Source organism: Symphodus melops (assembly GCF_947650265.1).
Source record: "Symphodus melops genome assembly, chromosome: 15".
Classification (NCBI taxonomy): domain Eukaryota; kingdom Metazoa; phylum Chordata; class Actinopteri; order Labriformes; family Labridae; genus Symphodus; species Symphodus melops.
Window position 1 is genome coordinate 23559129 of NC_136705.1, and position 13895 is coordinate 23573023.

The following is a 13895-nucleotide window of genomic DNA, read 5'->3' on the forward strand; positions in this document are numbered from 1 at the left end:
TAAACTGGAGCTGATGTTAGAGTTTCAGGAAGAATAACAAAAAGTGGAGCCAAGGGCCCGGTTAGCTGCGGCCTTTGACAGGCACTCAACTCCTGCAAGTGTCCTACTTCTTTGTGCAATGTAAAGGCAATCAGTTTGTCTTAACCGTAATCAACAGTGGAAGTACATTTTTGTATATTCTGTTGAATTTTCTCGCACTCATTCGTTTCTCTCTGTCTTGATTTTTTTTTAAGAAGGAAGCCAGTTTTCAGTGGTAAAGCAATTCTTGATTGTGTAGATTCATGTACTGGTTTTTAATTTCCTTAAGAGACTTATCCATCACGCGCTCGCTTTTATTTTAATCACAGCCTGCAACAGGGAGCTCAATCAGCATTTTTCTCCACACCTGCAATCCAAGCTGCAGCTCAGATTCGTCTCTTTCCAGCCCACTTTCCACAAACAATCCCAGGAGATGCTTCTTGAAATAGCCGTTTTCTCCAACCATTATCTACGTTACTTCCCAAATTGCTGCTGCCTCTCCTTTAAGCTGACACCAAAGCTACAAGTCAAAATGGATGTCAGAGCAGCTGACCTTTCCGAACACTTCAGCCAGAGGAAACCCTGTGTGTGTTATGAAGGCTTCAAACGGGGAGCAAAAGAGAAAAAAAAAAAGAAGCAGAATGATGTGGGTGACATTTGGTGCTGTGCTGACACAGTTTCTCACGCATAGGTACTGCGTGATGACCAATAGTTGAACCCAAGCAAACCGTGTTATGATACACAGTCCTGAGGGGAAGAAATGTCACAGTGACGATGAATGTTTCCATATCCAGCTCGCTCATTTAGGAAGCATTTGTACTTTCAAACGCTTTCTCATCTTGTGGTTTGTCACGGCCTTTTGGCAGCTTAAGCAGTCTAGGGTTTTACTGGTACCCAACAAAAATACAAGTCCTGGGGAGTACTGATATCCTAGCAGGTATGACCCGCATCCCATGTACAGAGGCGATGGTCGTTGTCGCAGTGGCTTTTCATTTTGTGTTTTTTTTATTATGAAAACTGCAGGCTAACTCCTGCACAAGGTCTAAATCACTCTCTCCTTTGACTGTGGCAGCTTTTGGTTAAAATCCCGACGGAAAAGCCTCAGTGTTTATTCTTACTGTTGATCATTGAAATAACAGAGATGACAACCATAATTCAATGAATGGTATTCTGTAGCGTCTCATTAAGGACACTAACGGTGTGTTTTGACTGTCTCACTGAAGCGCAAAGAATAATCTTTTTTTCTTCCTTACAAACATGGAATTAAAAGTTTGGATTGGTTGATCAAGACAAAAATAAAGAACATTATTAAGGTTGGGTAAAACATGATGAAAATTATAGCTAATAGATTATCTTAGTCCAAGTATGTAAACGCACATTTTTCACTAGCTAGTTGTTTGGCACGTCCATCATCCCCAACCTGTAACTCAACTTTGTGTTTTTTTGACAGGTTGGTAACGGTGGTATCTCTGGGTTTACGTTGGTGTAAAGTTTGGTGTCTTATGAAAGCAGAACCTCATGATGGCTATCTTGAGACACCAAAGAATGTTTTAGATATCTCGTAAACTAAAACAGGCTGCAACATAAGAATGACTAGACGACTGTTGTTTTTCTAACAGCACAAAAAGTCAGTTTCCTTCACGAACGCCTGTTTAAATGCCTCTCTCTCTTTTCTTTCAATACAGGTTGTGTACAAAAACAATGATGTGAGACTTGAGCTGTCCAGGCTGGCCAAACTGGGCGATCCCAAGATGAAGGTCCACGGCACCGTGGCTTTCAAGTGTGAGAATGTGGCAACTCTGGATCCCATCACATTCGAGACACCCGAGTCTTTTATTGTCCTCAACAAGTGGAACGCCAAGAAGACAGGCTCCATCTCCTTTGACTTCCGCACCACAGAGCCTAATGGCCTCCTCCTCTTCAGCCATGGAAAGCCCAAGCAGCAGCCCAAGGACTCTAAGAGTCCCCAGACGCTCAAGGTGGACTTCTTTGCCATTGAGATGCTGGATGGCCATCTTTACCTGCTGCTTGATATGGGCTCAGGAACCACAAAGACCAGGGCAGTCAATAAGAAGGTCAATGATGGAGAGTGGTACCATGTGGACTTCCAGCGGGATGGCAGATCAGGTAACATTTAAGTCCATTACTGTTTACTATCTTTAGACTGAGAGTGAGTAACAGAAGGTCTCTGCTCTCGCTTTTACCTCCATAGTGCCCCAGAGAGTCTAACCTATTGCAACGTCTTTTAAAGTACATGCAAACAGACCGAGCCCCAGCAAAGGCAAAATATCTCCACTGGTTTGTCAACCCATGCCACAGTGAAATATGGGGCAAATGACAAACAGATTCACAAAGACCGTACATTTTGATTTTACTCCCTTTTCATGTAATAATAGTTGAAATTGTGTCCTCGAGATCCCCACTTCTTTATCTCATCATGTCGGGATAAAAATGCTGGTTTTCCTCCGAGAAATCTCTGTGGATATCTCGATAAATAATACTGAAATAAACCCATTCAAAGACCTTTGATTGATGTTACTGCCAACCGCAAGGACAAATCTGGAGCTTCCTTCACACCCTCGTTCTGCCCCCGTCCTCTGCTGGTGCATAGTGCTGTTCTCAGTCGTTCTCAGCCTGGAGGTTAGGTCGTTGCCCCTGTCCTCCACTGAATCGCTCATCCAACACACAAATACAGACTTTGCAACCAAATCAGTGGTATTCAAAGTGATCCAAGGGTTTAGGTTTATCAAAAGGGTTTAGTAGGTCTTTTTGGGGGTTTTGTAAAAAAAAGCGGACACAAAAAGTGTTTGCATGCTTGTATAAACAATGACATAGATGGGCTTGGCTATCACAAACCCTGAAATATATTGCAGGATCCTGCAGACACCTGCAGTGTAAGCTCTGCTGTGCAACATCTAGATAAGTTATTGACTTGTTAAAAATATATAATACTGCAGGGTTACAGAGTTACTTTTCTGCAAAATAACACATCCAGACATCACCAAGGAAAAGTAAAATGTCTGCAGCCATGCCTGTTAGCAGTTTCAGATATGTAATGCAAACAATGCTTTCAGTGCCTAACTTCATTTCACTGTCATCTATGTGTCATGAGTTAAGTGTAAATGATACAAGACCTATCTTTGCCACAAAATGACTCTGCCCCCTCTCCCGTCGTGTCCTCTAAGCCTGGGGTTGCTCGACTCTGGTCCCTGTTGATTTGCTTATCTAAGCAGCAATTTGTTAGTGTGTGCTGGGAGCCAAGGCCTCACAATGTCATGCTGCAAATTAGATATACCTCTTGACCATGTTTTCCACTCCATCTCAAGAGGTGGAAATTAGATTAACTGTTTCATTACCCCCAGAGCAATACTGTGGTGTGGTGCAAATTGAACTATGCACATGTGGTGAAAATAGCTATAGAGCCCGTTCATGTTTTGTTTAATTTATTCCATGTTGAACTGCAGCGCTCAGGTGTCTTCTTTTGTCCAATTGAATTAGTTAAGGTGCAATATTGTGAGTAAGGTTTCAGGATGCATTCATATATAGTAATATACAGTTCTAAGAGGCTCAACCTGAATCTATGGCATTAATATTTTGTAGATAAAACTATGCAGGATGCAGTTTTATGAAATAGTTTAAAGTTAATTTATGGTTTATAAACATCCTATCATCAATCCCTACATACTTACATGCACATGCAGACAGACAAACACACACACACACACACACACACACAAGCTATCAAACATCTTTTTTGTTGTTCGAGCTCATTCTTCTTGCTCCTTTCCCTGTCTACCCTGCCTAAGTTTCCATGGAAACAGGAGGTGGTCTCTCCCTGGACTGAGACAGTAGCTGCACAGTTCTGTGCTGAGCTCTGCACTAATGACATTTCAGAATAACTTTTCTTTTCCTGAAGTCTACGGCATCAACACTTACAATGGGACATAAAAAGGTCTCGCCCATGTGATGTGTTCCCCGGAGAGGAGAGTAAGAAAAAAGCTTCAATGACTCAGACTCTCAAACCCCGTTTTTTTTTTTTTTTTTAAAGATGCAAAGCATTTGCACAATTTACCAGAGCTTGCTTTGTCTTTGCTCCCCATTTAAGGCAATTAAATTCTGCAAGTATGCAATGGTCCTAAATCTAAAATCTTGCATCACCAGACTTTCTCGAGTTGAACAAAGCACCATTGTTTGCACAGAGTAATGATGTGTGCGTGGCACCTCAAAAAGGAGCATTCAAATTTTGACATTTCTTTCGTACTAGATGGGACTAGTGTGATTTATATTTCTTACCACGGGAAACTAGTGTTAATGTCATTTGGCAGCTATTTCAGTGTTAGTTCGTCTTAAAAAAAACGTTATTAGTTTAGCTATTTCTAGTTTTAGACTTTATAAAGATAATGTTGGGAGTGTTTGGGTTGAGAGGGAGTCCAAATAGCATCAGGACGGGGAGTCGAACCTGTAACCAGGGCAGCAAGGACTGCAGCCTCTGTACATTGAGCGTCTGCTCTGAACCAACCGAGCTGAGCCGCTACCCCACCTTAGGACTGTATAGAACCAAAAGCTGAGTTCATTTAGAGACAGGATTGAATAGAACTGACTGCTGAGCCATAGTGTAGCTAATCATTTACCTTTATAAGAGCCTGAAAGAAGCAACCATCCATACATTGATCAATCCATTATAGCCCACATGTAGCTCAGAAAAGTAGTAGAGGCCCCTCAGCATAATGCTGGCCTGGCTCGAGCTGGCACTTATACACATTTAGTATTTGATCGACTTAAGGTACATTAAAAAAACAAAAAAATCCAGCAGTCACCCTGATAGTATACGAGCCACGACATATGGTTCGCTCGCCTTTTCCTGTGTGTGTCAGATGTTTTATTAATACACACCATCAAGCACATTACTCAAAACACAAGTGCAACACAACAGCCAGACATAATTATCTCCAGTCGGGTCCTCCATGCGAAACACTTCCTGCAGCCGTGACAATGGCAGATAATAAACCCATGGCCTTTTAGATCGGCTGGCTCTTCCTGCAGGAAGCAACCCTGTAAATGGACTCTGGCTCTCAGACAGCATCTTCTAACCTCAATGCATTAGAGACGCTCAGAGACACTCCGCTTTTAAGTGGGAGCTTCTGGGCCTAGGGTCACTAGACACATTACACAGACATTTCTCTGTTGTAGCTCCCACTTCCGGCCAGTGCACGCAATCCATTACTACACTCACTCACACACACACAAACAGACACATCGTGCACACACACACAAACATAGAGGCAGCACACCCCTTCATCCCAACAGCCCACTCACAAGCTTCCCCCTCTCCAGAGAATCCAATCACATAGAGAGATTTGGCCGTATCACCCTAACTGGATTGTAGTAATCCCCTGTCTGACATGTTTTGGGGATGTGAGAGTGGGGTTAGGGGACATCATGCCAAGTTGAGCCGGGCTGCTGATGCAGAAAGTGTGAGCGAGATCTGAGCTGTCATTTGGACCCCTGCCTACAGAGGTTTGATGATGGAGCACCACTTACAGGTCCAGCAGTCAGAAAGAAGAGCGAGTGGAAGAAGTGATCACGTTTGTCTTCATTAGAAATTAACTTTTTACTCAAAACTGATGTGCGTGAATATAAATGTGTTTAAGGAGAGTCGTAATGCATTTATTGTTAGGGAAGAAATGACATAAACCTACTTGGCCGCTTGCAAAAGTAGTGATTGAGAACGTGTCAGAAAAACGTGGGCTCTGCCAAAATAGGTAATCAGGGTGAAAAGTTGGCTCTATACAAGCAAAGTTTGAATGCTAAGTTCTTTGTTTTCTGCCAAACAAATGACAAAGTGTTTGCAGCAGGAGAGAGAATGATGATCAGCTGACGACCCTCCCAGCTTCACCAATAAGAGCAGACAGGACTGAGAGACAAGCAAACAGGCAGGCAGAGAAGGCGTGAAGACAAACAATGTTTGCAACCAACCGGCCACAAGACCTATTACAATGTCATTAAAAACAATGAAGGTAACTTAATACTTTCACTTAATTGTTGTACTTTACGTTTACATTTCTATTTTCGATACCTGATCCACTTTGTTTCAGAGGAAGTGGATTAAACTGACGTTTCCAGTCAGCGGATTAAATAGCAGCTTTCTTTATGAGCAAGAATAAGATTACAAAATACAGTAAACCAATAAGAAATGATGCAATTCATGAATGAATTTAATGATTTACTGTCGTAGCTCCATTAGCCAGACCGGCAGCAACTGTATTCCCCTGAGGAGCTGTGGTACTACTCCAGGAAGCGCGAGTAGAGCTGAGTGATGGTGCAAAGGAATCAAGCTCAGGTGCAGCGCTGCAACCAAGTGAACAGATTGTTTGGCAAAGCTGGTTTGCGTTAATAAGGAGGGTTGACCGAGTCGAGGTGGAGCCACGAGGCTCAGTGGAACTATTGCAAGTCACACACAAGCGATGCACAGACGAGATACAACCTGAAGTATGTTTTGTACTGATGACTCCAGACTCTCTCCATTAGCGCCCGACTTCCCTTTTTTTTTTTTTTTTAAACCTGCATTTGCTGAGTGGTGGGTGCTGAGTCTGGACGCTGCATACAATACACTAGCCAGTTGTGCAATCAGCAGTATTCACATTTTAATAGGCTGGTTTATACAGTCAGCTCGACAAAAGGCGTTAGACGTCTTCCAAAAATCCAACCAAAACCGCAATCTCTCTCCAACCTTGAATAAAGTATGTGCATTCGCTTCATTTATTCACAATTCATTCCCCAAAAACAAACTGCTTTGTGGTCACCTGACCTGTTCACTCCAGCCTTCCCCTTGGTTCCTCCATCTATCCACATTAATCTAGGATTTAATTTACCCTTAAAGAACGTCATCCGTGTCCATTTTGCACGCAGCAATTACGACGTCATTACAACATAATTAGGAGGCAGTTTTGTGAAATGTCGACGAAATCTCTCGGAGACAAGCTTTCTAAAACTCTTCCCCTGTTCTTGCTTCTCAACATATTCCTTGCTGCTGCATTTTTCTCATCTGCTTTCTTATCAGTCATCGTGTACCCCCTCCCTCATCTTCTTTCCAGACATCTTTATCTCCGTGTTCCCATCTTGTTCTGAATCCATCTCCTCCTCCTTTATGCTCAGCAGTGTTCACAGACACACGTCCCTGTTCCCCTTTTGGCGATGAGTACAGTTCCAAACATAGGCCGCCATCCTGCGACGTGCTGTTATGCTGCTCATGCTCCTCGCCCAGTGATGGCACATGTCCCCACGGGATCGCATAGTGCCTTGTGACTTAACATAGCTTGACTGTGTTTACTCGTTTCTTACAGGACTGTGACAAGTGAGTAGAGCACTTTGAGCAGATGCTTGAAAGATGATGACATCCCTTCCTTGTCTGCCACAAACTTCAATTTCGACAGCTTACATGCTTACCCTCGTCCTTGTTTGCTGTTTTTAACTGTGGTATAACCTAAATGTACTGTGAGGAGCCTGGAACTGGCAGTAGTGCGGCATACATCCCCATATGACCTACAAAGGCACAATAGACTTTTAGCTGGAGGCCCAACTATTTGGGTTATTTAATACCTGTCACTGCTGCTACAGGGTCTAATTCAGACAAAGGAGTAGAGCATGAAAAAGGGGCCTGAGGGAGTGATGTGTTGGTCGAAGAGGCTGCAGTTTCATCTACAGGATCAGAAGTTGCATATTACACCTATAAGAGTGAAACACAGGCAGGTGTTGGTGAACGAGGCCCAAGCATGTGAAGGACAGGATCAGCAGAGAGATGAGATAAATCCCTTTGTGTACGCCGCCAGCCAAAATAGAGACTAAAGTTTCTCAGAGTTTCAGGACTCCTTCAACACGATGTGCAGGTTCACACACACACACATATATTTATCATAATACTGCCACTTATAATAGATCTGACATGTGTGCAGTACAGCCTGTTCTTCTATACGCTGATGCTCTTTCTCCAGCCGGGCACCTGCTATATATTCAAGAAAACTTTCCCCGCTAATGAGTTTGATGTAGTGAGCTCGTTAGCTGTAACCTGAAGGGAGCTGTTCTGGCTGCGTGACGTGTGGCCCTTGCCAAGTGTGCAAAGCTTGGAAGTCACGGCAGCTGCGGCTGGAGGGAGCAGGGGCAGTGGGTGGCGGCGGGGAAGTTGCTGGAACAGATGCCTGGGGCCGAGACCCCGGGAAAGGAAGTGGAACATGTTAGTGGGACCAGGTTAATCATTGTGCACCAGGTCCTTAGCTGTCTCTCTCAAGCACTTTGGCGAGAAGGCTGACTCACCTTGGCTGTAAAGAACACACCCAAGACTATTATTAGCTGGAGGAGTGATTTGAATATATCTTTCTCTTTTAAAAAACAGACAGAAAAGCAAAGAAAAACATAATGAGTTTCTGCTTTAATTAGGAAAAAGGACCTACAGGTATTTATCACACGTATGATTAATCGTGATATGTATATTCATGCATGCTAAGCGGAGCTGTAATGAAACGTGAAAGACCCCATTTAATGTTTAATGTGTCTCTAAAATATGCCAGGCAGCTCTGCTGAAAATTCATGTGTGGCTCCAGGCTTATTTCCCAACATAAACAATTTGCCTGGGAAAATAAGTTAAAAGCTGTGCTCTTCCTCCACATGCGAGCAGTTAGGACTCTGCCATTAAGCCTGAGGAAATCAGCTAATAGCTCCTTTATATCTGCCATGGTATGCATCTGCCACTCAAAATGCAAATAAAGACTGTGTGGCAATTTTATTTTTTGAGGCGTCTTTGGGGCGACTCTTTCTCTGCCACTCTCCCTCGGCTCTCTGGCGTGCGCCGATCCTCAGCAGCGGGGTGTATAGATTACCGGACGAGGTTGTGGGCAGTGGAGGCAGCCACCATTAATTAAAGATCCACAGTGGCTCCTGCACTGAGAGTAACAGATCCATATACAAATTAATCACCCAGTCTGAACCCCACAGTACGGCCTTCCTCTCTGATGCTTTACAGTCCAGTCATGTCCGCTGTTGTTTACGGTGCTCCAGATCGAGAATTAAACCTGAATGAGAGCGATAAATCATGGCGGGGAAACACACAAACTCCCAGTGCAGGTTTATGTGTCGGAGAAGCAAACAGAAGGGCCGACAGGGTGAAAAAAACAGCCTGCAGTCCGTTAATCAAGTTCTAAAAGATGGCTATGATTTTCTTCTTTTTTTTATATTTGGTCTGTTCGTTGAAATGATATAGGGAGGGATGATTTTTCTTTTCCTCTCCTTTCTGTTTTATAACCACTGCTTTAAAGATAAAGAAGATTTATTATGGGAAATCCATGGAAAATGGAGAGGATACTCTCAGGGATCGCAGATTAGGCCACTAATAGACTAGCTGTCCTGTGATTAATGTCTCCTATCAACACTCATCAGTCATTCTAAATGAAGAAAATCCTGACCCTGTCCAGATGGATAACACTAATTAAGGTAATTTCTTCATCAAACCATCTTGAAATGGGTCTTCTCTGCATGTTTTGTTACTGCAGGGCAGATCGAGTGTTTTGGCATCCAACACCAACGGGTGTCCTCTCCTTGCAGTGGATAACCTTACAGTGTAGTTGTTGGGGGAAAAAAAATACTCACTCACATCCCGCTGTGTCTTATTCCTTAGGTACCATCTCTATCAACACCCTGCGCACTGCCTACACAGCCCCGGGAGAGAGCGAGATCCTGGACTTGGATGACAACCTCTACCTCGGGGGTCTGCCTGAGAACAAAATGGGGCTGGTGTTCCCCACTGAGGTGTGGACAGCACTACTCAACTACGGCTACGTGGGCTGCATCCGCGATCTCTTCATTGACGGGCAGAGCAAGGATGTCCGGCGCCTGGCTGAGATCCAGAAGGCTACAGGGGTCAAGCCCTCCTGCTCCAAGGAGCCGCCCAAGCAGTGTTTGAGCAACCCGTGCCAAAACAACGGGGTCTGCAGAGAGGGCTGGAACCGCTACGTGTGCGACTGCTCTGGGACCGGATACCTGGGACGCTCGTGTGAAAGAGGTAGGACTCTGTTATGGTCTCACTTTGACTTTGCTGTTTGATTTCTTTCTGGTCTATCTACCAATCAGCTTCTCCCTTGCAATGATACAAGGACACACTTATTGGGCTGTTGGGAGAAGACATGAAGGTCATCCAAACAAAGATGTCCCTAATGGGACATGGACTGAAGAAATAACAAGCTGCATGTTCATTATTTCACTCTGGCTTTACAGAGTCATGAGCTGATGTAGTGAACACATATACTGTATGTACACGACCAGTGTGACCTCTGAGGACATAATGAACTGCTGGATAATGTTTTCTGTTTGACATGATGTTGTTATCCGTTCTTTTGTTCACATAGTGTCCAACTACAGCGAGGGTTGATATCCAATATGTCTCGCTGTGAGCTTCATGTGTGAACAAGCGAGTTATGGAAGATATTCGGGAGTCAGACATTTTAAGGCGTGCACATTTGAAAGTGGCTTAAGGTTCTGATGCACACCAGAAGAGGCTGATGAGAATATTTCTTGAGCTCAGGAGAACGTTTAATCGCAGCCAAATGAATGTCCAATAAGACAGCCGCATGTAGCCTACAGTCGCTGGAATGTAATGATCTGAGTTTGGCAACTGAATGATGCTCTTGCAAACAAAAAGTGGAAGAATTGATTGTTCTGGGTCACACAAAATTAGAGACAGTGTCGACAAATGGACTGTTAGCTTCACTTTAGTGCAGACAGTTCTGCGATGAATCATGTCTGAGGCGTCTGTTCTGAACATGCTAGCTTGCTAAAAATCTGATTGGATGATACTTCATGCAGAACAGAAATTAGTACGCTTCCCTCACCTCGCATCTTCCATTCATATGAAGAATCTGCTGATGGAGAATACTGTCTGCGATGTCTAATCTGGACCTGTTTGTGTGACATGTTAACCGAGCGCCACAGTGCTTTGCATTTTTTTCAGGTAGCAAAGGAATCATATAATGATTATAATTTACATCAAAGCAAATGAGGAAAAGAACGATTTATATTATTTACACTCCAGTTGTTGTTGTCTGAGCCTTCTTTTATAGTTTGGGCTGAACAGTATCTTCACAGAGAAGCCTGCAGTCTTGAGTCTTTTTAAATAGGCTGATGGCTGAACAACAGCTTTTCTTAAATAGAAAACCGAAAGTCGTACAAAACATCAAAGAAAGTCTGCATGTGGAGACAGGCAGCCGGGGAGAGGCAGACAGAATGAGTCAGGGCACGCACGCTGTTGATTGACTGATGTTAGACCGTGTTGATTGGCAGGTGACTGATGCACCACTGCGAGACGCTGCTGGTCACGTCCAGCATGCACACCAGTCTGTAAATTGGCTGTCTTCTGCTAACCATTTGGCTCATCAAACCACTCGCTCATGACCAGGGCGGGTGCAGAATATTTATCTGCATCTTCTCGGCAGAAGAGACAAAGCAGAAGTGAATGTGGGAAAGTAAACCTTTATAACTCCATGCATTCACCCAACAACACAGTTTATATCGAAACAAAAAGAGCAGAATCTTCTATCGAGAGTCCACAATAAGTGTGGATTCATCGACCGGAGCATCGGGTTTTTGAAGTAGGATGAGATTGTTGTATTTAATAGTGAAAAGCCTGCAATGATCCCCAGTGCTCTCATTTTTCTCAGATTTCAAAAGTTGTGTTTGTGTTCACGTGCAATGTTGCCGGATATGTTCAAAATGTCCAACTTCTTCAAATAAATGAAAACAGTGCAGGCTCTGAAATGTACCCGCAGAATGAAAGGAGGAAGCCGCTCACTGTCAGATATTTCCACTGGCTGTTTCTGCAGAGCGAAGTGACGTGAGGTTTGAGAGAATAGTTCACTTATGAAATAAAAATGACAACTACACTGAAAACAATGCACGCGAACTTTGCTCCTTTGTGTAAATCTATCGGTTACAGAACATCCTGCTGCTCTGAATCTACTTCAGTATCATGAGCTATCACGGCTGGTTTATTTTAATCTGTCACTCACAAACATGAAATTAACTCGACGCCTCTTCATTGTGTGTGTCTGTTTTTCTGCTCTGCTTTGTCTTCTTCTTCTTTCATGTTGACTCCGTTATGTCACATCTGTTGTGCAGTATGCATCGAGTGATACGCCAAGAAAGCCTCTTTTCTATAGGTGCGGGGTGCCGGAAAGTTGGCATGCCATGAAGCGAGATAAATATAATTACCGTAAATTCCGGACTATAAGCCGCTACTTTTTTCTCACACTTCGAGCACTGCGGCTTCTACTCCGGTGCGGCTAATGCATGGATTTTTTATGGGGGACAATGAGCTTCTGCCGCAAAAACATTTGACTTCGTCACGTCGGATCTTAATATCAGTCATTTTGCGCTTCATGCACGCACCCTCATCATGGAAAACACACGGAGAAATACATATGATGTAGCTTTCAAGTTAAAGGCGATCGACCTGGCTGTCAAAGAAGCTAACAGAGCTGCTGCACGTTAAGATGACACTGACAGCGACAACAGAGACTGAGGAAGTGAGTAATGAAGTCATTCTGAGGCAGTGAATGGATGGACTTTTTCTTGTGAAATATATTACGGTCATCTTTTTCATCAGCCGTGTTACAGACACCGTCGGCTAGGCTTCGTATTGTAACGGTTCATGTTGTAAAGTCAGTAGTTGATAATGTGTTCATAATTCCGATTATGTGGAGAGTCAGTGAATGCACCAGCGAGAACGTGTTGAGTGGCTGTATGAGAGAACGCTGGGGGAGAGAGTTGGATTGTTACGGAAAGTTATGTGTTGCTCTCCGCTGTAAACGGCGTGGTCACGGCCGACAGTGACCAGGTTATTAAGTTATTATTTGAACGCTCTCGTCGTCCTTTAACGTCCGTACGGACGCTACAGTATTTGCGGATGTTACCGGTAGCTTACGTCTGTGTAAATAGCTCTTGTTATAGCGTGGACACCTGCGGCTTATAATCAAGTGCGGCTTATATATGTACAAATACATTTATTTACTTATTTTTAGCCGGTGCGGCTTATATCCAGGTGCGCTCAATAGTACGGAATTTACGGTATTCAGTATAATGTTCATGTTATATCTATACAGTTAGAAGGCTGTTTATAAAATGAAAACATTCTTGTGATGAATGTCGGGGACAAAAGTAAAGAACTGTCAACATTATAAATCTAAAAGTATCTGTGCCTTGTTGCCTTGTCTCTGGTTTATCAACATTGTTTTGTTTTAAGAAGTGATCAGGCACGTGGCATAAACCCCTAAAATCTGAGTAGCCACCCCAAAAATCTGTAACTGTGATTGGCTATTGACCATGTCAGACTTATTTGACATGTAAGGGTTTCTTTTTCAACAAGCTGCTACCAGATTTCTTTACCTATCAGTTTCACACTCTTTTGACATTTTTGCTAGTTAGCCAATGTTCAGGATTTTGCACTTTTTTTAAGTACTTTGAATCAATTCTAACTTTGAACATAGAGCTTCTCGTATCATGCACAGAAGATATTTTGGTTGCTGTTCTCTTGAGTTGTAAAGTAGATATGATATGTAAAGTTAGTAAGGGTAACTAATGAATCTTTCTGTCAGTGTGTTTGTGTGCACATCACCCTCCAGGATGGCTAAATGCATGAATCAGTGCACCAGTGGGGCCACCCGACTCAATGAAGTCTTGACACGCCCCTGGAAGTGATCATAAGGTTGTTTCTGTGGCAGCTAAAGCAAAGCTCATCACTATCTCACTTTTCTCCCCTGCTCAGTAAGAGCTTGCTACTTGCTGATTGCCCTTTGACCCCTTTTGCTTGAAATATAGCCGGATTAAAACAACAACAA

The 13895-nt window shown here is 43.4% G+C and overlaps 1 protein-coding gene across 1 annotated transcript in view; it reads left to right on the forward strand.

Annotated features, from left to right (window-relative positions):
* The window catches only part of LOC306835502 (neurexin-1a-like), a 285076-nt gene that overhangs the window by 102498 nt on the left and 168683 nt on the right, over window positions 1-13895 (forward strand). Inside the window, exons 10-11 of the mRNA XM_079362091.1 lie at window positions 1704-2145; window positions 9686-10069. Coding sequence (XP_079218217.1) covers window positions 1704-2145; window positions 9686-10069 — 826 coding nt within the window. The remainder of the gene's footprint in view (window positions 1-1703; window positions 2146-9685; window positions 10070-13895) is intronic.